This window comes from Zonotrichia leucophrys, chromosome 3 (genome assembly GCF_028769735.1).
Source record: "Zonotrichia leucophrys gambelii isolate GWCS_2022_RI chromosome 3, RI_Zleu_2.0, whole genome shotgun sequence".
Classification (NCBI taxonomy): Eukaryota; Metazoa; Chordata; class Aves; order Passeriformes; family Passerellidae; genus Zonotrichia; species Zonotrichia leucophrys.
This window is the reverse complement of record NC_088172.1, coordinates 3,799,516-3,824,269: the sequence shown is the minus strand read 5'-3', so window position 1 is coordinate 3,824,269 and position 24,754 is coordinate 3,799,516. Positions and strand designations below refer to the sequence as shown.

The following is a 24,754-nucleotide window of genomic DNA, read 5'->3' as shown; positions in this document are numbered from 1 at the left end:
CTGGCGGCAGCTCCTAGCGCGCTTCACGCTGAGCTGGGCTCACAGCCCAGGCCCCGCTGCGATAGCCCCAAACGGAGCGGCTGCTCTCGGGCCGCCGCGGGCAGCACAGCAGAGCTGCTGCCGTGCCCGCCCCGCCGGGATCCCGCTGCTGGAGCCAGCCCCGACTGCGGAAATCGCTTTTTGCTCCTTTTCCCGCGGTTGGCTTTTGTTCCGTCTGTTTTCAATGACCCAGCCCACGCAAGGGTGCCTCCGTGCCGCGGGGCGGCGCTGCGGGCGGAGGCCGGCCCCGCTCGCTGCCCGCCGCCGCCCGGCCGCGGCTGACGTGTCGCTGCGCCATGGCGGCGGCCTGGGAGGAGATCCGGCAGCTGGCGGCCGATTTCCAGCGGGCGCAGTTCGCCGAGGTAGCCCACAGGTGAGCAGGGCGGCGCCGGCACCGCCTGCCGCGCCCCTTCCCCGCGCCGGCGCCCCTTCCCCCGCGGCCCCCAGACCGTGCACCCCGCGGGGCCCGGCCCGGCCCCTCGCCCGTTCCCTGTGTCAGTGTTGGAGCCCGCGTCCCTTCGGGGACCCCAGAGCGCGGGCAGGCCCAGGGAACCGACTGAGTGTGTAGTCATTGCTGAGTTGGAGTTGCTCAAAATCATCACGGCTTCAGTGCTCGGTTTCACTCTTCTGTCTGCTTGACTAGTTGAGGCCATTGCCCAGAACTTGTTTTTGTTAAAGAAAAATTAATCTGAAATATGCAAAAATAAAATAAAAACGCAGAGAAGTGTCATAGACAGGAATTCTTTAATTACAGGCGTTCCCAGATTCACCAGCAAGTGCGTTCTCACAGCTGACAGGGCTGAAAGCTGTTCAGGAGTTTTGGTAAAAGTTTTGGAGAGATGGCCAGCTCAAGTGAAACCATATGGATGGTTTGGTGGGTGGTAAGCAGCATACAGATATTAATTTCTTAGTCTGAAAAAGTATGTTGACAAAGAGCTGCAAGCAGTCTTCATTGTACTTCCCATGTTTAGTGTGTTTGAAACTTTAAAGGTAATTTTAGCAAGCACTTGCTTAGAATAACTGCTGACTCCTTCTGCTTCTGATAGATTGTCAGAACGGAACTGTATAGAAATTGTGACAAAGCTGATCGCAGAGAAGCAGCTGGAAGTAGTGCACACCCTTGATGGCAAGGAGTATGTCACTCCAGCACAGATTAGCAAGGAGATCCGCGATGAGCTCCATGTTTCTGGTGGTAAGTGTGGCACTTTCCTTCTTCCCTTGAATGTGGAAGTTAATTTTGAAGGCTACAGAGAGATTTTGAAAGTTTTCAGTACTCTTAATCATTCCGAAAAAGTCAGTTTGCTTCATCTACACATTAATTCACCTACTACTCTTTTATTTTTACTTCAGATCCATGTCAGGCTCTTAGATAAGCATATCAAAATAAGCTATTTGGTTTATTTTCACCCATGTGGAATTTCTGACATAAAAGTTGTATAAAAATCCTGTTGAAGGAAATTTGATGTTCTAATACAGTTAGTACCTGGCCAGGATGTTTGACCCTGTCTTGGAATTTCAAATTCATTCTCCTTTCACGCCATTGGTAATAATAATATTTGTAAATTGTCATTGAGAAGTTCTTTTATTTTACCAATGTGAAGAGCCACTTGCACTGAAAGATATGACTTAGATATATAAGGAAGTTCAGATTACTTTTTGTTGATGGCTTTAATAAGCAGGCAATGTGTTGTACTTTGAGTTATTCCTAAGGGTGAATTTCACTGAGTCATATGTTCAGAAAAATTAACTTCTTATTATGTCCATTCGGGTTAGCCATTTTCTCACTGTTATCACAGGTTTGCCTCAGTTTGTGTTTTGCCATGGTGTATCATACCATTGAGACAGCTTGGACTGAATTAAAATTTGGTGGGTTTTTTGTTAGTAGTATCATGAAAGGTAGAAAGTTTTAACAATCTCTGGGCACTCATGGACTAGTTTAATTGGTCTACAGAAAAAGTAATTAAATCTTTTGTGCACAATGATCTGTACTTTATTCTAAATCTCTTCAAATATGTTTCATGTGCTAAAAGTGTGTTTTATCTTTTCTTGAAGGTCGAGTTAACATTGTTGACTTACAACAGGTAACTTTAGTAATAAAAACTTTATACTTCTTTATTTTCATCACCATGTATGCTGTGAATATGGAGTTCATTAATTGAAACCTCTCTGCTTAGTGATAATCTAGGACTTCTGAAATTACTACTGATAAATACACTTTTTGTTTGTGAACTCTTTCTTTGTAAACTAAGGAGGGCAGACTGAAAAGAAATATGTCACCCATTTAAATTTAAAGCTGCAGGAGGCTGCATTATTAACTTTGCATGCCTCTTTGAATCTGTCCTCTTCCTTCATTATTCTTTGTGTCTCCACTAATCTTTGTCCTGCAGTAGTCTTCCTCTGTGGCTAATTTTTCCTTCAGGCTTGAGCAAAATTACTTGGAAACAGAAAACCTTCCTAAAAGCCAGTTTCCTATTTTGTCTTACTGCTTTCTGGTATTTTTTTATCACATAGTTTTCTTCAACCTTGCAACAGTTGCAAAGAGAGGTTTTTTCTCTAAAGGATTGCTACTTTATTCCAAAACACAGATCAAGTGTATTTGTATGCAATAGTATAAAAAATAAGAGCATCTTTCCTCAAGATATAGGAATGTGTAACTAATGTCTCAATGTTTGAGAATGATTTTCAATTTAAAGTTCTGATAAGAGTTCTTTTTTTTAGGTGATAAATGTGGACCTTCTGCACATTGAAAACAGAGCTAATGACATTGTTAAATCTGAAAAAGGTATTCAGCTTGTACTGGGACAGCTTATAAATGAGTGAGTACCTTCAGGAGCAATATGTATAATTCATACCATGCTTATTTTTTAAACGCAGACTAAAACTTAGTGTCAAACCTTTGTTGCTTCTGAAGTAAAATACATTTTTCTTGGCTGATCTTAGAGCTGCTTGGTGGTGATCAGTGCTACTCTTGGCAGGTGAGACCTATCTCAGCAAAGCATCCAGTGAATCCATGGTGTAAAGGCCCTACTGAACATCTGTGTTCAGTGTCCTGCATTTAAGAGGCTTCATTTCTTACCCAATGTGTCTGTGTACCAGAGCCAGATCTCATTTGTTTCTAGTTTTGCTGTCTGCCTCAGCTATTGACAAACATTCTGTCTCTTGTTTTACCTCACAAGCCTAAGATGTTTGAGCTGGTTATTTCGTGGCTTCCAGCACCCTGACAACCACTGAACTAATACCCTTATGGGGCTGTCCTTTTTATTGATTGAGCTTCAGGAACTGTTTTTGTCAAATATGAAGTACCTGGCTCTCTTGAAATAGTTAAGACCTGTCTTGCTTACTTAAGCTGTTTTCCAATTTTCATTGACATTTTTTTCCTCTTTCTCTTGCTTGAAATTTTCATACAAGTAGATAAATGCCCCATGTTACAACTAGCTACCTGCTTAGCAGGCTTTTTAAAAAAACACACACATTTTCCCTTACACTGTTCTCCTTTATTCCTTTAAAATAACTTTTAGTTTATTTTTGCAAAGATGTAACAGAAAGAGGTATATTAAAAGAGGTCAGTTACTCAGTATGTGATCTTGAGGTTGACTTTGAATGTCACACTTAATGTGTTGTCTTTTCTTTTTCTCATTTTTGCTAAAGGAGTTATCTGGATCAATTAGCAGAAGAAATAAATGATAAACTACAGGAAACTGGCCAGGTGACAATATCGGAACTCTGCAAGGCATATGACCTTCCAGGAGACTTCCTGTTACAGGTGATGGAAGCCACCAACCTGGCAAATGCAGGATTGGTTGTGACAACCTTCTTTCTTTATCTTTGCAATATCCATGGCTTTAAGTCGCTGTTTTATACAAAATTAATACTAAGGTTAAATCTTCGTTTTCATGGTGCATCTGCAAACCGTACTTCTGTTTTCTGCAGAGTTTTCTGTCATGAGATACCCACATATCTGATGGAAGAAGGCATGCTTAGAAAAGCTCAATTTTTCTATTTTCAGGCATTATCCAGGCGTTTGGGTAGAATTATTCATGGCCAACTAGACCAGGAAAACCGTGGGGTGATTTTTACAGAAGCCTTTGTGTCCCGCCATCGAGCGCGCATTCGTGGGCTCTTCACGGCGATTACTCGGTAAATTGCAATGCTGCAACCACATATTAAAACATTTTTGCTATAGGTCTTTATGGTCCAGATTCACTTGTGATTGAAAAAGAAAAAGGACCTATGGGTAGATTCTCCTAAGTGTAGTAAAATTCCTGGCACCAATTCTCAGTTACATTAGACTCACTTGCTAGAAATAGGAGCTCACTTTTGGAAAACAAGGGAAGTATTGTTATATTGTATATAGTTATACTGTATATAACAATATACTGTTATATTGTTATATACACTGTACAACATATATTAGTGTTTTGGCTGAAGAAAGTGTTACTCTGTAGTTCTTTTATTACTTTGTAGAATATCTGTCCTCTTGTCACTCCACTGCTCCTTAGTCGGTTACATATTGATATGGTCACTACATATGATTATAGATAAGTTTTTCTTATTAAATCAAATTTTTGTGTCACTTTGTAGGAAGAGGAAAACTTAACAAAGCAGAAGTTTCCTTATAATTATCATAGCTTTTGTGTTGTTACTTCATGATAATTCAAAGTTAAAGCCTTGTAAGCTATTTTAAACATCAGTGCAGTACCCTGAGGCTGTGTTCATCTATAGTAACGTCTCTTGTTTCTGGATTCTCCACATCAGTTTCATATAATTAATTTATATTTTGTTTTTCTTTTTTTTTCCCAAGGCCTACACCTGTAAGTAGCTTGATCACTCGGTATGGATTTCAAGAACATTTACTTTACTGTGAGTTTCATTCAGAATATTTTGTGTGTTTGTTAGGAAATCCATTCCTCATTATTAAAAGTGTGCTATCAAAGAAGCTTTTTAGCACATAGACTTAATTCTGAAATACAGAACAATGTGTTTCTCTTTAGTGTAGAAAGTATTAAACCCTTTGTGCTATCCATCACTGAAGGGATGTTCTCTGTATCCAGAGCAATGAAAACATTTGTTGACAAGATGCCTCTGGGGACAGAATGATTCAAGAAGTACAGTACTTATTTTTATTCATCTCTTTCATTATTTGCCCTTAGCTACTAGCAGTTTTATCAGTGAAGCACACAAAAGGGGACAGATATTATGTAGCCAAATGGCATTAATTGCTCAGGATTTGATTTACTGACTTTTTTCTGTGATAATGGAGGCTAAGCTTTTGTTGTACTCTTAGTTGAATGACTTTATATGCTGAGAGATAAAACATATCCTTAAACTGTTTGCTTTTATTTTCCTTTTCTAAGTAGAAATGCATAAAAATTACCTATTCAGCTGCTTAAATCTTTAGGCTCTACTTGTTTGTCACTTTGTGTGCTCTCCCCTCTCTCTCAAAAATGCTGCTTCAAGCATCATTAGTCTTCTGTGCTGGCTGACCAAGTGCTGCTGGTCTTTTAAAATCCTTTATTGGTTTTCTGTCTCTTCTCCTGAACCTTAATGCTTCTCTAGATTGGATATTTTTGCCTTCAGGGTATTGTTCACTTTAGCTCAACTGTAATATCTCTCTGCTTATCCTGTTGTTCTCCACCACAGGCTTATTCATTAAAAATTAAAATCCTAGCACTTAAATAAAATCATATAAACAGTCTACTTCCACATGATCAATTTAAAATTTCCACCATTTTTTTTATGTGCCATCCAAGTTTTCATAGATTAAAGGGAAAAATCTGTCAAATTGCATGTCTCAATACCCAGCAAATTTCAGTGTTTGTTACAGTCTATTTCAGATAAGTCCTTCAAGTACATCATCATGTTTTGATGATGTACAGTGTTAATTGGAATTGAAGTTCTGATATTTTCCTGACACCAGTGAGCATCACAATACGTTCTTCTAGTATTTCCATGGGGTTTTTTTAGTGAGTTTTTTTTCATTCTTTTCTTTATTTTTTTTTACTTTCTCTCATTACCTCTGCAGTTTCTAAGTTTCAAAGAGCTTTTTATCTTTTTATTTGCTACCAGATTTTATTGTGTCCCTTTGCTGAGATACCATTTCTATTTCACAAATGTTGCAAACTTGAAAAATACCTTTTAATGATGTTACTTTTTAGCTTTTTATGTCTCACTGTTAACAATGTGTTTAAAAGTGGTCATCAGTTTTCTGTCTCTTCCAGAATAAAAATGTAAGTTCAGTGTAATATTTGTATTATTTACAAACAGCTAATTATTTAATCAATACTTGGGTTTAGACAGGATAAATATTATTCTTTGGTTCTTTCACATAGATGGGCTGCTATTCATCTTAAGCTCTCATAAAGTTACAATAAAAAGTAGTTTTAGAAATGTGAAACTCTTCAGGTTAAGACACTAATTACAAAGCATAATGAAGTAACAGATGTAATTCATTTCTGGGCATTATGTTATTGGGTGTAGGACTGACATGGAGGGACACTTACCATCTTTGTCAGACTTTGATGCAGACCTAATAGGTCACTACAAACTACTTGGTCACCTTTAAAAATAAATGAGAATTCATGGTAGTTCTACAGGGATCCTGTTCTTTTAAAACAAAATACTGTCTAGACATAACTGTAGCAATGAACTGTGAAGTCACTGAGAGCACCTCCTCTGCCCTGGAGGTTTAGAACTGGCACTTGATAAAATACGGAATTTAATTGATGTCTTCATTTGACTTCTTTTCTTCTGACATCTTCTTTCTGTAAAGAATAGATTTTTTTTCTTTTCCTGCATGAATAGATTTTTCAACCAACTTTGTGGAGTTCTAGGAAAGTGTAATTATTTTTCCTAAAATCTTTGAGTAAAAAGAAGTTGAAATTGTAAACAGAGAACCATTCTGTATTATCTAACAGTTGCTTAAGTGGAACAGACACCTTGACTCTATTTTCTAGGGCAACTAAAATATTAGGAAGTATAAAAAACTTATTTTATTTCCAGAATTGGCCTTAAAAGTTCCATTTTATTCAATGTAACTGAACCATAGTAGAACATAATTCCTGGTTTTTGTCTTAAATTACATAAAGCTATATCTTGTTTAAATCAGTTTCTCTTTCTGCTGCATTTTTCAGTGTAAGTATTGTTCAGCTTTGCTAGTGGCAGTTGTGCTCAATAGCTGCTAGCCTATAGAAGCTCATCTACACTATGGGCATATCTGACAAAAACTGTCATGATTTGCTGTGCACTGTTTCTTCTGGAACTGGGCTTTCAGGTAAACTTTCCTGCATAAGTGAGCTGGACCTCTGTGTGCTGTACTAAGCATGTTGAAGTGTTGATTGCTGCTTCTGTTTAATGAGGAAGAAGCCTTGCCATGTGATACCATTTATTCTTTTGTTCCAGAGCAAAACACGTCTTTCAATGAAACAGAAATGAACATAAACTGAGTATTTTAAAAAGCCATTTGGCAAAGCTCTGGAAATTAGCAGAGTTAGCAGTTGATGTCACTGATTTTTTAAAAATCTATCTCTCATATTACAGAAAGGCAGAAGCAGATCATAGGAGGCAAATCAGATATTCCTATGCAATTTAAATGGATTTTAAAAATCTTATTTAGCATTGAGAAGTGCTTAGTACTTTGGTACTGCCAGTTACCAATATGTTTTTTGCTAGCAGTATTCTCAAGAGGTTATTATTGGCAACTGTGTTATGCAGTTTAGGTAATGACTTTTTATATAATTTTCTGCATTCCAGTATTTTTTTTTTCATTTTGGTTAATGTGCAAGCAGTGAATTAAAAAAAAAATTACTAATAAAATGCTATTATATTTTACTCTTCGGGTCAGAAAAAGATTCTTCTATGTCTGCATTTTTTAAATTAAAAACTAGAAGTGCCCAGGTATATATTCAGTAAAAAACATTTTGATCCTGCCATTGTGGCTCACTTTTTAGAAACATTGTCTGATTTCCAGAGCTTTTGTGAAGAAATTCTCATAAGTGTTAAAAATAATTGATAGAGCTTGGCAATATTGCACTAGAACAAGCACAAACAAATTGGTGGAAAGAAAAGAAAAGAAAAACAAACCAGGGAAAATAATTACTATCTTTTGATTAATGGATATACTAACTTAGGAAACATCTCTTCATTTATTTTCCTCTCGTAGCTTTGCTAGAAGAACTTGTTAATGCTGGTCGTCTGAAAGGCACCGTGGTTGGTGGGAGACAGGACAAGGCTGTGTTTGTTCCAGACATCTATTCCAGAACACAGAACAAATGGGTGGATTCCTTTTTCAAGCAGAATGGTTACTTAGGTAATTAATCTATATTCTTACAGATAAAACAGCTTTCTAAAACTAGTGTATGTAATTGATCTTACCTTAATATAGCCAGTGCTTAGGGTGAAGCCTCACAGGGAGAAGTGGAAACCAATGCAGTGGCTGATACTCCTTTGCTCAAAGACCACCTTGCTCATAATGTGTGTTACTTTATCACAATGAACTGTATTTCAGCAGAGGGGACCGTACTGCTAAACAGTAACTATTTCTCACAATTACAAATGCAGGTTTTGTTACTGCTCTGAAGACATTGATTAGCCTGCTCATTGTAGACTTTTCAGATCATCATGGCTGGAGTTTCACGCCAGATGTCCAGATTACAACCAAACTTTGGCTACTAATAGTCCAAGCATGCAGTGCTCAGGAAGAATTTTTTTCCAAACTAACATTTTTAGAACTGGAGTGAGTAGCACTAGTGTCCTGATTAGAATCCAGACAATTATATCTAACTTGAAGCTGAGTGATGCTGGATGATGGTGTTTTGAAACACCACGGGCTGTGGGAAAATGTGGATTTGAATAAAGAGAGGAATGTCCCCTTATGGTCCCAAATGGTCAGGCCCTAAGTAGTAGGTATTCTTGCAGATTGAAAAGGTTCACCCTAACTTAAAATAAATGATAGTATCAAGTGTTTCTGTAACACTGCTTAACTGATGGAGTGTCTGTCGGTCTTTGAATGTTTTCTCCACATCTTAAGTATGAACTGCTAAATAGTTGAAAGCAAAACACTTGGACACTGTATGTATTGTAAATATTGTTCATTATATATTAGAATACTTTGGAAAGATATGACTGCAAATACAAACTTAATGGTATAAGAATATGAAAAAGCCAGTTTTCTAAACTCAGATCAAAGTCACATCCATGATATAATCTGCATACTTCTATTAAAAACATTTAGATGTAGCTTGTACTGAACTAAGTTTTAGGTCAGCATTAGCTTAAGGCTGCATTGACTTGTATAAAAAATATGTTTAACTCTTCATTTCCTGCTTTCAAATTAAAGTCATCTTATAAGATCTTGTATGTATATAAAGGAACTAAATTTTAACAGACATCTAACTGTTTTACAGAATTTGATGCATTGTATAGACTTGGCATCCCTGACCCAGCAGGCTACATTAAAAAAAGATACAAGTCTGCACAACTCTTATTTCTGAGAGCAGCTTGTGTTGGTCAAGAGATTGTGGATCAAGTTGAAGCCTCTGTGGAGGAAGCCATCAGCTCTGGAAACTGGATAGATGTAGCAGTAAGCAATCCTTTCAATTGCTTTTGGATTTTTTTTTTCTTATTTTTATGTCAAATGATACTTTATTGAAACTACATATATGTGTAATGAAATTCTGTGTTGTCAAAGAAGAAAATTCAGGCTAATTAAAATGACAGGTAAAAGGGCATTATTTGCCTTTGATTTGATCTGAACAAAAACACGGGAAGGACCTACTGGCATTCAATTTATAGATATGTAAGACTAACTTTCATTTCAAACTAGTGTATTTCTCTACTAGAGAACAATATATTTCTGTTGGGCTTTTTTTTTTTTTTTTGAGAAAATGTCTAAACTAAATGCTTACAACACTTTTGGTGAGCAGAGAGACCTTAGCCACTTTGTCCTAAGTCCTAATTTTAGGCCTGACAGCACTGCCTTTGTTGCTCTGAAGTGCTGCTGATGTTCTGTGTTTGGTGTTGCTTTGTAGCTGTTGTACCATGCATTTGCCCAGAGGTAACACATATTTCTACAGCAATGTGGATTTGCATGTTAGAAGATTTAAAATAGTGTGTAGTCTTAAATCAGTAGCTTAATTTGAAAAGTGCAATGCTTTCTGAATAGTTAGTAGGTGTCAAAAGGCCTCTGTCTATTCTGTTTATCCACTTACAAGGCTGCTGTATTTTAATTTTCTTTACCCTAGACTCTTCTGCCCAGCTCATTGTCAGTAGAAGATGTTGGGATTTTGCTACAGCAAGTCATGAGATCTTTAAACAAAAGCTCTTCAGGTTTGGTCTTCAATGACACCATTGCAGTCAGTGAGAAATTTCTAAGCAGCTGTGCTGAGCTCTTTTCTGATCTGATGCAACAGAAAGCAGAAAAGGTACAGTAGGTTTTTTGTTGGTCAAGATGCAGTGCACGTTGAGTGTTGGAGTAAAGTTCATGGAACTTTCCAGTCTCTGTTAAAATTTCTGTACAGCTCATCTGAAATACAACTAGAGAAGAAGCAAGACAAATGAACAGCAGGTTTCTATATTTGATGGATCTAATTTATATTCTGATGTACTCAAGAAGTCCAGTCTTGTCCACTTTGATAATTTGATGTTTGATTCGTGTACTTGAAAATGGCCAGCTGGCTTAAATATTTCTTCCATTGCTGTATCTTTTTGCTATGATGTGCATGTTCTTCATTTTAGGAAATTAAAAACAACCCTGTTAATTTAATCACTGAAGAGGATTTAAAACAGGCTTCTTTAGAGAGCTCATATGCTAATAAAAAAGACAAAAAGGATGAAAGAAGAAAGAAAGCAGCAGGTAAGGTATCAATATTCAGCTTAAGCAAAAAAACCCCCAAACTAATTTGTTTTATCTTTGAAATACTCAAATATAAAGTTAGTATATTTTTTACTCCATTAAATGCTTCCAGTCTGTTGCTTAAGATATTTAAGAAATAATCCAGCTGCTTACCATTATACTGTGGATATGCATACATCTCAGCTATGCCCATGAGAACTAATTTCAGACTTAGAAATGCAGAGGAAGTGCTATAAAGGACTCTTGAGTTAGTTCAACACAAGTGAACTGTTTCTAGAAGCAAGGAAGCCTGTGTTCATTTATTTTTTTATACAGTATGATCACACAAGACTGAATAAAGGCAGTATTAGCTCAGGGACCTCTCTACTATGTTTTATTACACAGTATAGATTAAATTTTAGTCTCCATTTTTCAGGGGTCCAGGAAAATTACTATGTTTCTTATTATTAGTCTTTGGATGTTAATTCCAAAATAACTTTTTCTAAAATTAGAATGAGTTTTTGGGATTTTTTTTTGAGGAATACTTGTCATCTTTTCTGAGAAAACCATGCCATGGAATTTTCTGGTTTTGCACATCTAACAGTTACTTGGAGATTTAGATAGCTTACTTTGAGGTATGTTCTGGATTAAATTAATCCCAAACCTTACTTCATTTGTGTGGTGACTGTTTGGAATAGATTTCAGTTGAAGGAAGAATAAATATATGTGGGTTTAACCCTTTGAAATCATCCTGCTTTTTAAACCAGTATTCAGTCTGAAGACTGTGAATCCCAAAAACTTTGTGTGATTCTTTTGCTGTTGCAACAGAGCTGAGCAATCTGTGTTGAACTCACTTGCAGAGTGTTACTATGCTACTGAAAGTAAGAGAATTAGAGCACTGGTGCATCTGGCATGATTGAATATACTCATCTGCAAAATAGAACATTCTACTCTTAAAAAAAAAAAGCATGGGTAGATCTGAGTTGACATTGAAATTAAACTTATGCTTGCCATAAGAGATGGCAGATTTTTCTAGGCCTTAGCTAAGGTAGAGAAGCTTGGATCTTTGAGCTGTCATAATAGAATGACTTCAGTTTCCAGCCCTCTGAGGAGTGAGACTCTACTGAGCCTGTACTACGTGTCTAGACAAATTCATAGCCACAGGTAACATGCTGCACCCTCAGCAAGCACTGCCCTGAAATGTTTTATTATGGACTGTTATGTGCGTTACCTAAAAGCCCCCCAACATAACAGTTTTATGTAATGTAATTACTGTAATGCAGTCACAATTCAAATAAGTTTGTGAAAAGCACTATTTTTTTGGCTGTTCTGCAGAGTGATGCTTAAAAATCCATCTGTGACATGTAACAGATGCAGTTAGCTTTTTATGTAAGAGCACCATGTCTTTGTGTTTCCTTTTCTTAAAAAATAGTAGTTACATAATGTAGTTACTTGAAACCTTGGACCATATTTAAATGGAAAAACACCCACTTTCTCAATGCATATATGTCTAGCACCATGGAGTTTAAATTTCTTCTAAGTGAAAGAATAACAGAAGAGGATGTGAAAAAGGGAAGAAAGAGCAGAACAGCTTGTCTTGTGGAGAGTAGAGATTCTGTCTGAAGTTGCATACATTGATTTCAGAACTTGTGAACAAAGTAATTTGTTATGTGTGTCAGAGCTGGAACATCCCATTACTCTGTAGTCATCTAGGAGAAGTTGAAAAGGATCAAGTGCTCTAGTTAATTGAATGTATACTTCCAGTAATATTTTGGGTAAATGCTTATAGTGTAAGATTCTTTCTCTGAAAATTAACAGTTACATTACCTAACATAATTTTTATAAACTCAAGTTATTTAGCATCACTGAATAAAAATGCTAAATGCTTACTAAGATGCTGTTTTCAGCTGACAGAGATCTCCTATTACATTATGGACCCTGGTATCTCATCTGTTTTTAGCTGAAGCACGATACTGCTTTTTTTTCTTCTTTTTATTATATGTGCATTTGATGTTTGTGTTTATTAATGACAGTAGCTTACACAAAGCTTTGCTTCAGTTGCTTTTTTTTCTTAAGAATGAAACTTATGGCCTTAAGATTCTGAAATATATGTTCTAGGTTGTGTTTAGAATCAGGTTGTGGTTTTCAATCCAGCATTAACAAGTAACATAGATAAATTACTGTGGCATTGTAAACTTTTTAAGTGCTGCAACTTTCCTGTGTACTAAGCAAGTAATTCCCCACCAGAGGGCAGTGGAAGCGTGAGAGGAGGAGGTGGTGGGAATGCCAGAGAGATAAAGATCAAGAAAACCAAGAAGAAAGGGAGAAAGGATGCTGACAGCGATGAAGAGTCACAAGGGCCTGCCACAGGTTTGTCATTTTATTTTAGACACTATCTATTAATAGCTATTCAACATGGTTTTACTACTTTGTTTTTTTCCTACATGTCTGTTCTTCCCCCACCATTTAGATAGGGTCAGCTAAAATGTCAAGAAGATGAGAACACTGTGTACTTAAAATTGTATCTATGGGTCTGGCATTTAAATGAAATGGACATTACATGTTCACTGAACAGTATAACTTAGTCTTTAAAAAGGAAATTTTAAGTCAAGGAAATAATACCATTGTATATTCATTCTTTTATTTTATGTAGGAAATGCCGTAGATTTTGGGGTGAATGTTACACTTGATTTTGTAACACCTGCTGCATAGTGTTTGATAAATGAATGGCCTAAATTAACAAATCATAGCAATCAAACAGTTTTTTTCTTCATAGGAATAAAATACACAGCCAAAACTAATGTTTTGATAGTTTTAATATCACTTCTTATTGTTGGTGCCTGTTTGTCCACTATTAAAAGGAGCATGAATGGCTTGCTAAGTAAAAGCCGACTTTGTTAGATTTAGAGCAAACAGTGGTTGCAAATGAGGCAGCCATGTTCTTTCTTTTGTTTGCTGGAGAACCAGAAATGTGTGTGCTTCCATTTTTTATGTAGGATCGAGGCTTTAAATACTGACTGAAAGATACTTTGAAGCGTGATATTTGACGTGTGAAATACACTGTGGTAATTTTGTTTGATACTGTTCTCACAGTGTACTGTAATCCACATATAAATATAATTATTTTTCAGGACTACTCAGTTACTGAGTAAAACAATGTTCAGTCACTTTTGGGTTTTGGTGTAGGCTTTCTGTTCTGCCCTTATTGCTATATTATAATAAATAGCTTGAACCACAATCTCAAGGTAAACTCAGATGAAACCATTCAAGTATAAATAAGATCCTTTCTAAAACCTGATTTAACTTCCCTTTTCACTTGTTTATAAACCTTGTATGTTCATTACTGCTGTGGCACAGCAAGGAATATCATTGATCTCCATACTTATGTGCACAATAAGCCTGTGTTAAGGTACATCTGGAACATGTCCTTTTCTGGTTCTCTGTCATCATTCTGATCTTATTCCTACATGTAAAAATTCTACAGCACCCGGGAAAAGTTCATGTTTTGTACGAAACTGAAATACAGATGCACTAAATTGTATGCATATAAGTTGCTTTTATTACAGGAACACCTTGTCTGATTTAATTTATCATGTTTCAGATTTTATACTGTAACCTCAAGTTTAGGACACTGTGTTACATGATTGTGTACCTTACTAAATGGAGTTTAAAAAAATAAAAACAATAGCGTTGTGAAATCCTTCAAGTAGGAACACTCAGTTCAGTTTTGGCACTTTATTTGGTCTTGGTGACATGGTTTCTAAAATAATGGGCCAAGCAGAAAAAAAAGTGTCACCAAAAATACATATCCTCATACACTACTTCAGTTGTCTATTACAGAAACTTCTAAGTGATCAAAAGAGAGATTTTGTCAGTTTTTCACATGTGTAAAATTCCCCTGTCATGTATAATCATCCCAGTTTTTCCATTGTTGATAAGCATTTCTTCTATGGTGGTTGGAATTTGAGGCTTTTCAGTGTCTCATGGCACAGAGTAATTGTAGCAATATTAAATGGAATGTTTTCCCATTGAATGAGTGTTATTTATGGCCACTACAGGTAGGAGTAAGAAGCTGGAGTTCTCTTTCATGTCACAAGAGGAAATTGAGGATGTTTTAAAGACCCGCATGCAGGATTGCCCTGAAGAGCTCATTACAGAAATTGCTGAACATCTAAGAAGGTAATTTCAATAATTCGGCTGGAGTTAGAAAAATTGTGATTCACTTCAGATGAATCTACACTTCAGTCTTTTTTCTTGCTTAGAAAAGAGGGTCTTGTTGATAGAGAATATTGTGGTTCATGTCTTTCTGTACAGCTCCATGTTACATGTTTTATGTATTAGAAAGCTGGACTGACACAGGAATGTGCTTCTGCTTAGCAGTACATGGTCCTGCAAGCTCATTTTCAGCTTCATGGGTGTATTTACACCCCCTCACACTGGGGTTTCAGCTGTCTGATGTTCTGGACAGCCTTTGATATATGTTCACATTTCCTGGCATCTGTGTCTCCACTGTTACCCATGAGAGCAGGATAGTAAGTTATGTTAGCAAACTGAGCTATGCAAAGATTAATAACTTCTTTTAAAAGATATTCCATACCAAAGAGAATGTGAATATGTATGTTCAGAGCAAAAGGAACATGAGATAAGACTGTAATAGCCAAGCTTGAATAAATCTGGAGTGCCATAGTAATTGCATCTTTAGAAATTTGTCCAGAGGCCCCTGAAAGCTTGTGAATAGCATTGCTACTAGAAATCCCTTTATCTTTCACCTTTTTCCCATTGAGGATTGTGAAAACCTTGGCATATATTTACATACCGTACATACTATAACATTAGAACATCTGCCATTAAGTATAGTTTAATTAATATCTTAATTTCTTCATGGTTTTTTTTTCTAATTTTCATAATTGGCTTTTTGTTTATCTCACGGTTCTGTAGCATTCATGTCCCCGTCATTTACTACATAATGAGGTCGTTTTCTCTGTTGCTGATATATTTGGGAAAGCCTTGTACAGTTTCACACTTTGCTCAATGTTTGCTCCTTTCTTCTTTCCTGTTCTAAGACCTTTGACAAAAACTTACCAGGAGGTTGTGCGTTCCGTTTTTACATCTTCCACATCTTCCTCTGGAGCCAACAGAAGACAGGCTATGAAGGACTTACAGGAGGAATTCTCAAACCTGTACAACAACATTCGGTTATTTGAAAAGGGAGCAAAGCATTTCACAGGTACAAAACACATACTTTGAAAAATGAATATGCTCCTTCAAGGATGCTAAATTTATTCCAGAATCTACATTAAAGGTCAGACAGGAGCTAGAGTTTAAAAAGAAAAATCTAGAAAGAAAAAGCTAGAGATGTGTTTAGTATGCATAACACTGCCTTTATGCTGAAGTGCGTAGCTTTGCACAGTAATTGAAATTCATTCTCTTTATTTCATATCCATATTCTGTTACCTTATGTCAAGGTAACTGTGTTCTTGTCTTTCCTTCCCAAGTGTCTGCATTCTTTCCAATTTTTCACTGTCCGGATGAAAAAAAAAGGAAAATATTAGTATGCTCATTTTATTCTGTCAGCTGTGCCACTAATGAAAAAATTGAGTACCACCTGATTCTAAGAAGCTGCTGTTTAAACCTCATAGGTTTGATACTGAAAGTAGCTGCTGCTTGAGGATAGTCTGTCAGATTTGTTTTGTAGGGGGTTGCTCTGAAAGGAGTGACAGAAAAGTTAGCATTAGGAAAATACTGTAGACATTTCCAATATTCTCTGCTGTATTCAGCTTTCGCCTAGAAAATTGCCTGTGGAGATCTTCTAGCAGAAGGAAACATCAGCAAAACTACCTGATATTCCTGTATTTTGTAATACATAGAATTATTTCCCATTCGCCTTTGTTCTTGGGCATGAAGCCTCTGTAGCCTCTTTTTTTTTTCCCAAATTCAGTATTTCAGTCTTGAAGTCACATGGGTGTTCTTCTATTTAACTGCTTGTCCTGCAGAATTTTCCTTTGTATGCTCTTGACTTGATCAATAGCAGTGGTTCAGGAGGATTGTACAGGGTTGTTTACTGCTTATACAGGTACATCTTTGAAATACTAGCAATGCATTAAGATGTTCTTACAGACCTGAAAGCTCACATTTTTCACTGAACAACATTCCATAAGAGTGTCACAGCAAATGAGGGATGTTATCTTCATGTATCCAGATAACTTTCTCATACTGCTCATGGTTGATAGAGTCCACAGGTAGGAAGGTGCTGTGATAACATCATAGGAACCAGATGACTATAATAAGTTACTTTAATCACTTATTTGTTTTAACAGATGATACTCAGACTAACCTTGCCAAACACCTATTGAAGACTCTGTGTACAGACATTACAAATCTGGTTTTCAACTTCTTGGCATCTGAGTCAATGATGACTACAGAAAATTACTCTACAATCACAAGTGAGGTACAAAAATAAAAGCTCCTTTGTAACAGTCTCAAGTAGATCAGTGGTATTTTTTCAATAATATGCCAACATCCAAAAAGATGATTAATATTACAGCTTATTTCCATTCTTGTCCCATACAGGGCAGAATCAAGATTTTAGGTAAACTGCCAGAAGATACCAAAGGTCCTTTAACTAAACTGCATACTTCTCTGAATGGCAAGGTAAAAATCAAGTTCAGATTTTCTGTTTTGCTGATAGAATGCTAATAAATAGCTGACACATGTAGTTTAGTACGTAACCACTGCTGCTGTGAAGGTTGAAGGCAAAATAATCTTTTGTATTTGCGTAAGGCAGTGAGAGAAAGTGTGCTTTTGTATCTGTGAATGTTCAGAGATGAAAAGGTGATCTTAGATTTTGATGCTGATAGTCTCCTTTGGCTCCTTGCTGCCATATGAAATCCAGTGTGCCTTTCATAGGCAGGTGAGAAGAGTAAAAACTGAGTGAGAATCTCCAGTATAAAGTGGTTGATGTTTTTGTATTTTGTTCCCAGAGTTCTTGATGTTCTTCCTTGTATTTCTTAACTAGTAAAATTATGGATAATTTAAAGAAACCCCAAACGTTCAGATTATGACAATGTAGGCACAAGGAGAGTTATTTATTAATTCTTTTATGCAAAAGGCCATACTGAGGTGTTTCTTAATAAAAAATATTTCTGTAAATAATTGTAGAACATGTATTCGTTTTTAATTTTATTTCCAAGACTGATGAATTACAGTTTGGGTTAGTATATGAACTGTGAACTGTTGTAAGATGAACAAAGGTAATTTCTACTAAATACCTGTTACTTTCTCGTTTCTTCTGTAGTTTATTTCAAGTGTATTCACAATGATCTTTTGTGTGATTAATTGTGAACAGTAGTTAAACTTTTTTATAATCTGCAAATACAGATTAAATATTTCTATTATTTTTAATAGAGTATAGAAGATTTTCTTTCGTGCCTTGATTCTGCAGTGGATATTTGTGGTGTTATGGTGAAAAAAGGAGACAAAAAGAAGGAAAGGTACATTAATTTTATTTATTCTATGAAATGTGGCTATATTGCTGAACAAACGTGGGATGGTTAGTATGGGAGCAGTCATACTCAGTGGGTAAGAGGCAGTCCTTCTTTCCAAACTGCTCTACTGAAAAATAGCAAGTCAAGCAGTTCTAAATCCATGGGAGAAAGAGGAGAATTTACATTTAGCTAATTTTGTTGGCTCACTAGCTTTCTATAGTATAAATTCCCTAGGGGTCTTTCAAAATCTGAGCTATGCCAGTGATAGTAATTTGGGGATTTTTTTCAATTAACAGTTTGGAATTCTGCATAAACAAATGGTCAGAGGAGAAAATTAAAACTAATTTATGTTTAAAAAGTTTTAGCATATGTGATCAACTACTACATGATAAAATCATAGAATCATATTTTTGTTTCATATATTCTTGTTCCTTAGGCAAGTCCTGTTTCAGCATAGACAAGCTCTGATTGAACAGCTCAAAGTCACAGAAGATCCAGCTCTTGTTCTGCACCTGACATCAGTATTGTTATTTCAGTTTTCAACTCACTGCATGCTTCATGCACCAGGAAGATCAGTACCACAGATCATTAATTTCCTAAGTGGCAAGATCCCAGAGGTATTCTTTTCTAGCTTTTTAAGGGGAAATTACCTTTTTTCTATGACAGAACATGAAAGTTGTGCCTTACACTATTTTTGCTGTATAAACCTGACACCGTTTGATTTCATGCCTAAACATTACTTTATGTGCAGAATATACAATTGCTCTGATCTGTACTCCATTGCAGATCAATCTCTTCAGGGATCTGCCATCAAATTTTTTTTATAAAATTAAAAATGTGTTATTAGTCCTTTGAATTAACCATAGAGACAGCTCTGTCTTGAGGGATATTACAATTCTTACAAGGGCACGTCTTTACGTCTTTCCTCTGAGCTAGAGCACGGTTGCATTTTAAACTTTTCTAATCCAGTTTTAAAGAAAGATATACCTCTTAAAGAGCAAATACATAGAAGTTCTGTATTTTATACTGCTGAAACTGGTGATGTTTACTAACTGCATTGCTTTCATGCTTCACTGGTTATTGTCTTGTTTTCGCAGCACTTGGATGCACTTTCAGTTTTCTACCTCTTTGAATGTCTCTCAAAATTTAGATTGTCAGTGCTTTGTTAGAAATATATTTCTGTATCACTAACTCTCTTTGCCCAAGAATGGGAGAATGCCTTAAAAAAAAAATTATATCTCTAATTATAGGTCTGTCTACCTTTTCTGTAACATTGACATCCCCTGGGTTTCTTCTCACTTTTTGCCCTCAGGATCAGTATTCACTGATAGTCAAATACCAGGGATTAGTGGTGAAACAATTGACCAGCCAGACTAAGAAAACTGAACATGGAGACAGTGACACAAAAGATAACATGGAAGAGGAGGAAGGAGCAGAAAGCATTCGAAAAGAGCTTCAGGAAATCACTACCTCTATCAAAGATCTTGTTCTCAGACCCAGGAAATTTTCTGGAACAGAGGAATGAAACTGCTACTCAGCACATCCACCTCCATGACAGAGTCAGACTTTATTTTCTTCTATGCTGAAAAGAAAGGACAACAGAAAATGCTTGACAGACTTCGAATTTGGCCTCTAGTAGTTTGCAAATTACAGCCAGGGAACACAGTTGCTGGGTGATGGTGGCAAATGGAATTTTGTTACTTCCACAGTGTACTTGTAACACACATTAATGTAGATGTGGGAGATGTGGATGTTTTGGGTACAAAACCAGTGGGTTTTTATTGGCATCCTCATGTGAGACCTCAAGAAATTACTCTTCAAATAACAGTGTATTTTGTTCCATACACACACAGGCTGATAGTTTTGCTTCTCTGATTTGGATTTGTAGTGAGATAAGGATCGCATATAAGCCTGTCTGTCTTAATTTCAAATACTGGTTTTAGAATGTATTCTGATACCTAACAGCACACCAGCAAAGGCCATCTCTACTCTGGTGTCATTAATGGATGATTTCAGCTTCTGTTCACTGGACTGCAACAGTAAGAACACTTTGAGTACGAGTGGATATAGATAAACTTAAGGGAAGTGACCCGCTACTAATACGAGTTTCATGAACATTCAAGTTCATGAACATCAGCACACTGATACTACTGATGTATTCTGCTAATGTCTGAATAGCTGATCATTTAAACCTTGTAATCCAGAAAAGGTGACTCTCTTCTGCATTGGCATTTCGGGAGCAGATAAATTCTGTTAAACTTGCCATATTGTACCTGCCATGTGTTTATTCAGCAGACTTGTTGAGTGCTTGGTCCAGTTCCCATAACAGATAAAATTCCCATTTGCATTCTGTCAGCTCCTGAGAGAACTTGTGGTGTTCTGTTTATCCTGAGTTTCTTGAAAATAATTTAGTTCATGATCTTTCTACATAAACTTCATAGACAGAAGTACTGCTACCCTCAAGCTTTTTTGAGCCTTATATTTACATTAACAGTACTTTATGTCTTCAGGAAAGTACAAAAATGTGAAAAACTGAGTTCTATCATTATTAATGCCATAATTCTTGTATGGCAAATATACTTCTAAATTTATTTTGGAAAGAAGATAATTTTCAAATTTGAAGTACCTATTTGAAGTAACTTTTGTTACTTCAGTAATACCCATTGATTTCATGTATGTAATTTCAGGGGGTTTGCATAACATCAAGGTTGAGTAATAAGAGATGGAAAACGTTCTTTTCACTAAAAATGTCATTCACTTATCCTTGCCAAAATTAATGCTCAAAGAGGGCAAATTCTGTGCAAATTCTGCTCCATTCAAATTTTTCTGTTTTCCAACAATTCACACATTCTTGTGAGTTTAATCATAAACACATCCAATTGCAACAATCGAAGAGGCCAGGTGTGGAGCCCCAGTAACAGAGACAAATGTTAAGGTAATTTTGGTGATGTAAACAATAGAATTTTGCACGTATTTAAAAGGCTGTAGTGTTTAACAATGTTCATGGCAATGCTGATCTTTTATCAGCCATGAGGCAAGAAGCAAAGGCAATTGTTTCTCTTTCCTTGGTGGGAGGTTATAACAGCTGGCAGTAAAAGACAGTGGGGAATAAAAGACAATAAATATTCAGGTTGTTGAACTTTAAGAAATGGTTTGTGTACCAGGAATAGGTTTGATTTCATGCTATTTAGCCAGAATAATTAATAAGTTCCTATAATGAATGTAAACAATTTTATATGACATTGAGCTCTTTTGTAAATAATATGCTATATGAAATTCTGTATGCAAATGAGAAATTATTTTAATAACATTAAATGATGAAGTATTTGAAGAGCATTCTGTTGACATCACCAACCAGTGTTTGATCATTTTGCAACTTGCAGCTTTCAAACAGCAATAGATAATATGCACTGTTAGACTTAACACACCATTCTGAGTGTCCCTGTGTTTTTGTTTGGTATAATAATCAACTTACTGCAGAATTTACTTTATCATGTGTTCAACTTGCTATATTCCAGCTTATGCTATAGAAGGATTTAAAAAATAGATTCTCTAAAGTAAATACAATGGAAACACTACAGTTCAGAGATGTCTTCTGGCTGCCAGCAGAACTCAAGGAGACATGGTTGGAAAACTGTCCCAGGTATTTTTTCTTGATTTGGAAATTCAGTCTTTAGTTTATGATACAGAATTATATCTTCTGAAAGAGAAAGAAAAGTAATTTTGCTAATTCACAGGGTTTTTTTTCCTCTCCCTAGGAGGAATATATGTGGGAGGAAGAGTAATCTTGTCTTACAAATCAGAGGTGCAGTTCACAAAACAAAAATGCCCTTTGGAATATCTAGGAAAATGAAAGGCACTACAAAGTATACAAATTAACACTTTTACTCTGGTTTCAGGTGTTAGTGTTAGCCTCTGACCTTCACTTATGCTGTCTAAACACCACCATTGCATTTTTAAACTCACAAACTGACTTGTATAGATGCATGTATGTGTCTATACACAACTACTTAAAAACATTCTTATAGCCTTGTTTGCTGCTACTCTCAGCTTGCAGTGGATGCATTAGCCATAGGTAGAGTAATGCCTGTCTCAGCAGCAGCCTTGCCTTTCCTTCTTTTTAAGTGGCAAAAGATGACTCTTGTAGTTGGTAACTTCCAGATCTGCTGGAACTGAGCAAATTGTTGCTCTGTTAGAACTTTCAACGCTTCATTGAAACTCTTTCGCAGCTTCTCAAAAAATTCGGCACAGCTTTCTAAATAATATCAGTGGGTTTTGTTGTCAGCATGAATCCATCTGAGAGCTTGTTCAGATAAAACTACAGTGGTTCTGTTCTCTCTAGGTAAGAGTAAGGCTACTCAAGCAGTGGTTCCTCCTTCAATGTTTTTCCTAGTAAGTAACAATAGGCAAAAAAAAAAAAATTGTACAGATAGGAGTAGATTGGGGTTTCTTGTTTAATAGGAAGTTTAGTAGTCTTGCACGTGGCAGAAGAGTGACTGTGGTGGGTCAGACTGAAGGTGAATGAAGCCCAGTATTGTGTCTCCAGCAGAGGCCAGAAATGAGTGCTCAGAGAGCAATATAAGAACAAGACATGTAGTATTTCTCCTTTGGGTGCTTTCTGGGCCTCCAAATCCATGTTGCCCAAACTTTTTGAACAACAATCGTACTTTATTATAAATACTCTCTGCTAGCCCAAAAAACAGAACATGTTCAGTAAATGCCAAAGATATTTTGTCAGGAAAACAAGGTCTTTAGGAATTGTTAAGGAACATGATCTCTGAGGTTTTGTTCTTTAAACAATGAATATTCTAAATTGGAACAAGTAACGTGAGTAGTTTAAGGAGAACCATCATTTGCTTGATGAATTTCTCAAACCTACGTGAAAGGGAAGCTAGGTCAAGACAGATCTTGTTTGGAGACAGATAAAATAAGTTGCTTTGTATTTCAGAAAGTTCAAGAAGTGCTGCAGAAGCTGCAAGGGACATCATCTAATTGATAGTCTGAAGAGATAACAGGATTTTGCTGACCTCCTCATTTGTACATAATTTGTACCTGTTAGGGAAAACCCTGATTCTGTTTTAAAAGTTTCTCTGGGCCTGTCTTCCATTAATACTGTTCTTATCTCTGTCTGCAGCTTAGACAAATTTGAGGGTAGTCTTTGAAGCATAAGAAAAGTGATATGCAATAGGATGTGTCTGAACTTCTCGTCCTTGATGGCAGAACATATTGTGTTAGTATTTCTAAGTGTTATTAGCTCTCTCAACAGATCTGCTTGAGAAATACTTCTGTCTGTATCTGATTTATGAACTTGAAAAGGTACTTGGTTAAGAACTGTACTATTGGGTTTTTTTCTTTCTGGAAGGAAGACAAGAGAAAACTATTTACGATTCTCATTCTAGACTCAAATTCACACCTAACTGGTCCCCTCTCTCCTCAATCTGCTAAAATCACAGGCTTGAAATTAAAGGTCCTTGGTATAAATAAAACTTGTAGAACAAATTAAAACAGGAGGAAAGAGATCAGTCTTGTTTAAGTAACGACTGCATGTCTGGAGAGGTTTAACAAGACTACAAGCAGAGATCATCAGGTCTTGGCAACCGTAGTCAGAGGATCAGTCTTAACTGTGAGACACTATCTAGACACAGATAACCTCCAGAACATGTCCAGATTTGGCAATTTTACCAAAGTACTCAGATAACGTAATACATATTTAAACCATTCAAACATTTCCTTCTTTCTTCTATCTGTGATGCTGAACAGCTCCCACCGACTTGACATTGTAGACCGAGTGATTCAGATCTATTGGCTCTTGGTTGTGGAAAAATCTGCCTGAGGTCAGTTGTGGTTCATACCACAAGCAGCCATCCTTTCTTCACTCTGCCCAGCCTCAGCCTGCTTTTTTAAATGGACACAATATCCTGACTTTCAGCTGCACTTGGTTAAGGGTCTGCATAGAATCATATGCAAAGTACAAGGACCTCTGAATGCTCTGCATGCTGGAGCCTGTCTGTGAGAGCTGGCCCCTCTTGAGCCCAAGCAGAAAGTAAAGGAGGTGGCTGTGACTCAAAAGCCAGAAATACTGGGAAGTACTGAGAGAGAGCCTAGAGGAGTCCATTGCTGCCACACTGATGGTAATCCTTCCCACTTGGTGGAAAGCAGGAAATTGTAATAGCCCAGAAAATGCTTCAGGCATATCAGAGTTTTGAGTTCTACTGTGTCTCTGAACGTCTTTCCTGAAACTGGAGGAGGTTTTTTCCCTGCCCCTCACCCCCCCTCCCCTGGGATGGTTTCCTGTACACAACAATCAGACTTCAGTAATTGCAACTTTTCTTTTTCTTTTCTGATTTACAAGCCCACATGAGGCCTTTTGAATTCATTATGCATGAACTAGTGTGTATCTGGG

The 24,754-nt window shown here is 36.7% G+C and overlaps 1 protein-coding gene across 1 annotated transcript; it reads left to right on the top strand.

The window, feature by feature from the left end:
• Positions 1-321: 321 nt before the first annotated feature.
• On the top strand, positions 322-21,762 carry UFL1 (UFM1 specific ligase 1). The gene is made up of 19 exons (XM_064707265.1): positions 322-412; positions 1,086-1,231; positions 2,092-2,120; positions 2,758-2,855; positions 3,688-3,802; positions 4,046-4,176; positions 4,841-4,899; positions 8,198-8,344; positions 9,441-9,616; positions 10,278-10,457; positions 10,771-10,888; positions 13,115-13,237; positions 14,926-15,046; positions 15,931-16,094; positions 17,185-17,315; positions 17,438-17,518; positions 18,272-18,357; positions 18,788-18,968; positions 19,664-21,762. Exons 1-19 carry the CDS (start codon positions 336-338, stop codon positions 19,874-19,876), a joined length of 2,376 nt encoding a protein of 791 aa, XP_064563335.1. The 5' UTR covers positions 322-335; the 3' UTR covers positions 19,877-21,762.
• The last annotated feature ends 2,992 nt before the right edge of the window (positions 21,763-24,754 follow it).

What these genes read in the sequence shown, in the direction of transcription:
- UFL1 (XM_064707265.1), top strand. Translation starts at nt 336, where the DNA reads ATGGCGGCGGCCTGGGAGGAGATCCGGCAGCTGGCGGCCGATTTCCAG. An exon ending in CTCTTCACGGCGATTACTCG is followed by an intron (nt 4,177 to 4,840) that starts GTAAATTGCAAT and finishes TTTTTTCCCAAG; the next exon opens with GCCTACACCTGTAAGTAGCT. An exon ending in GAAACTGGATAGATGTAGCA is followed by an intron (nt 9,617 to 10,277) that starts GTAAGCAATCCT and finishes TCTTTACCCTAG; the next exon opens with ACTCTTCTGCCCAGCTCATT.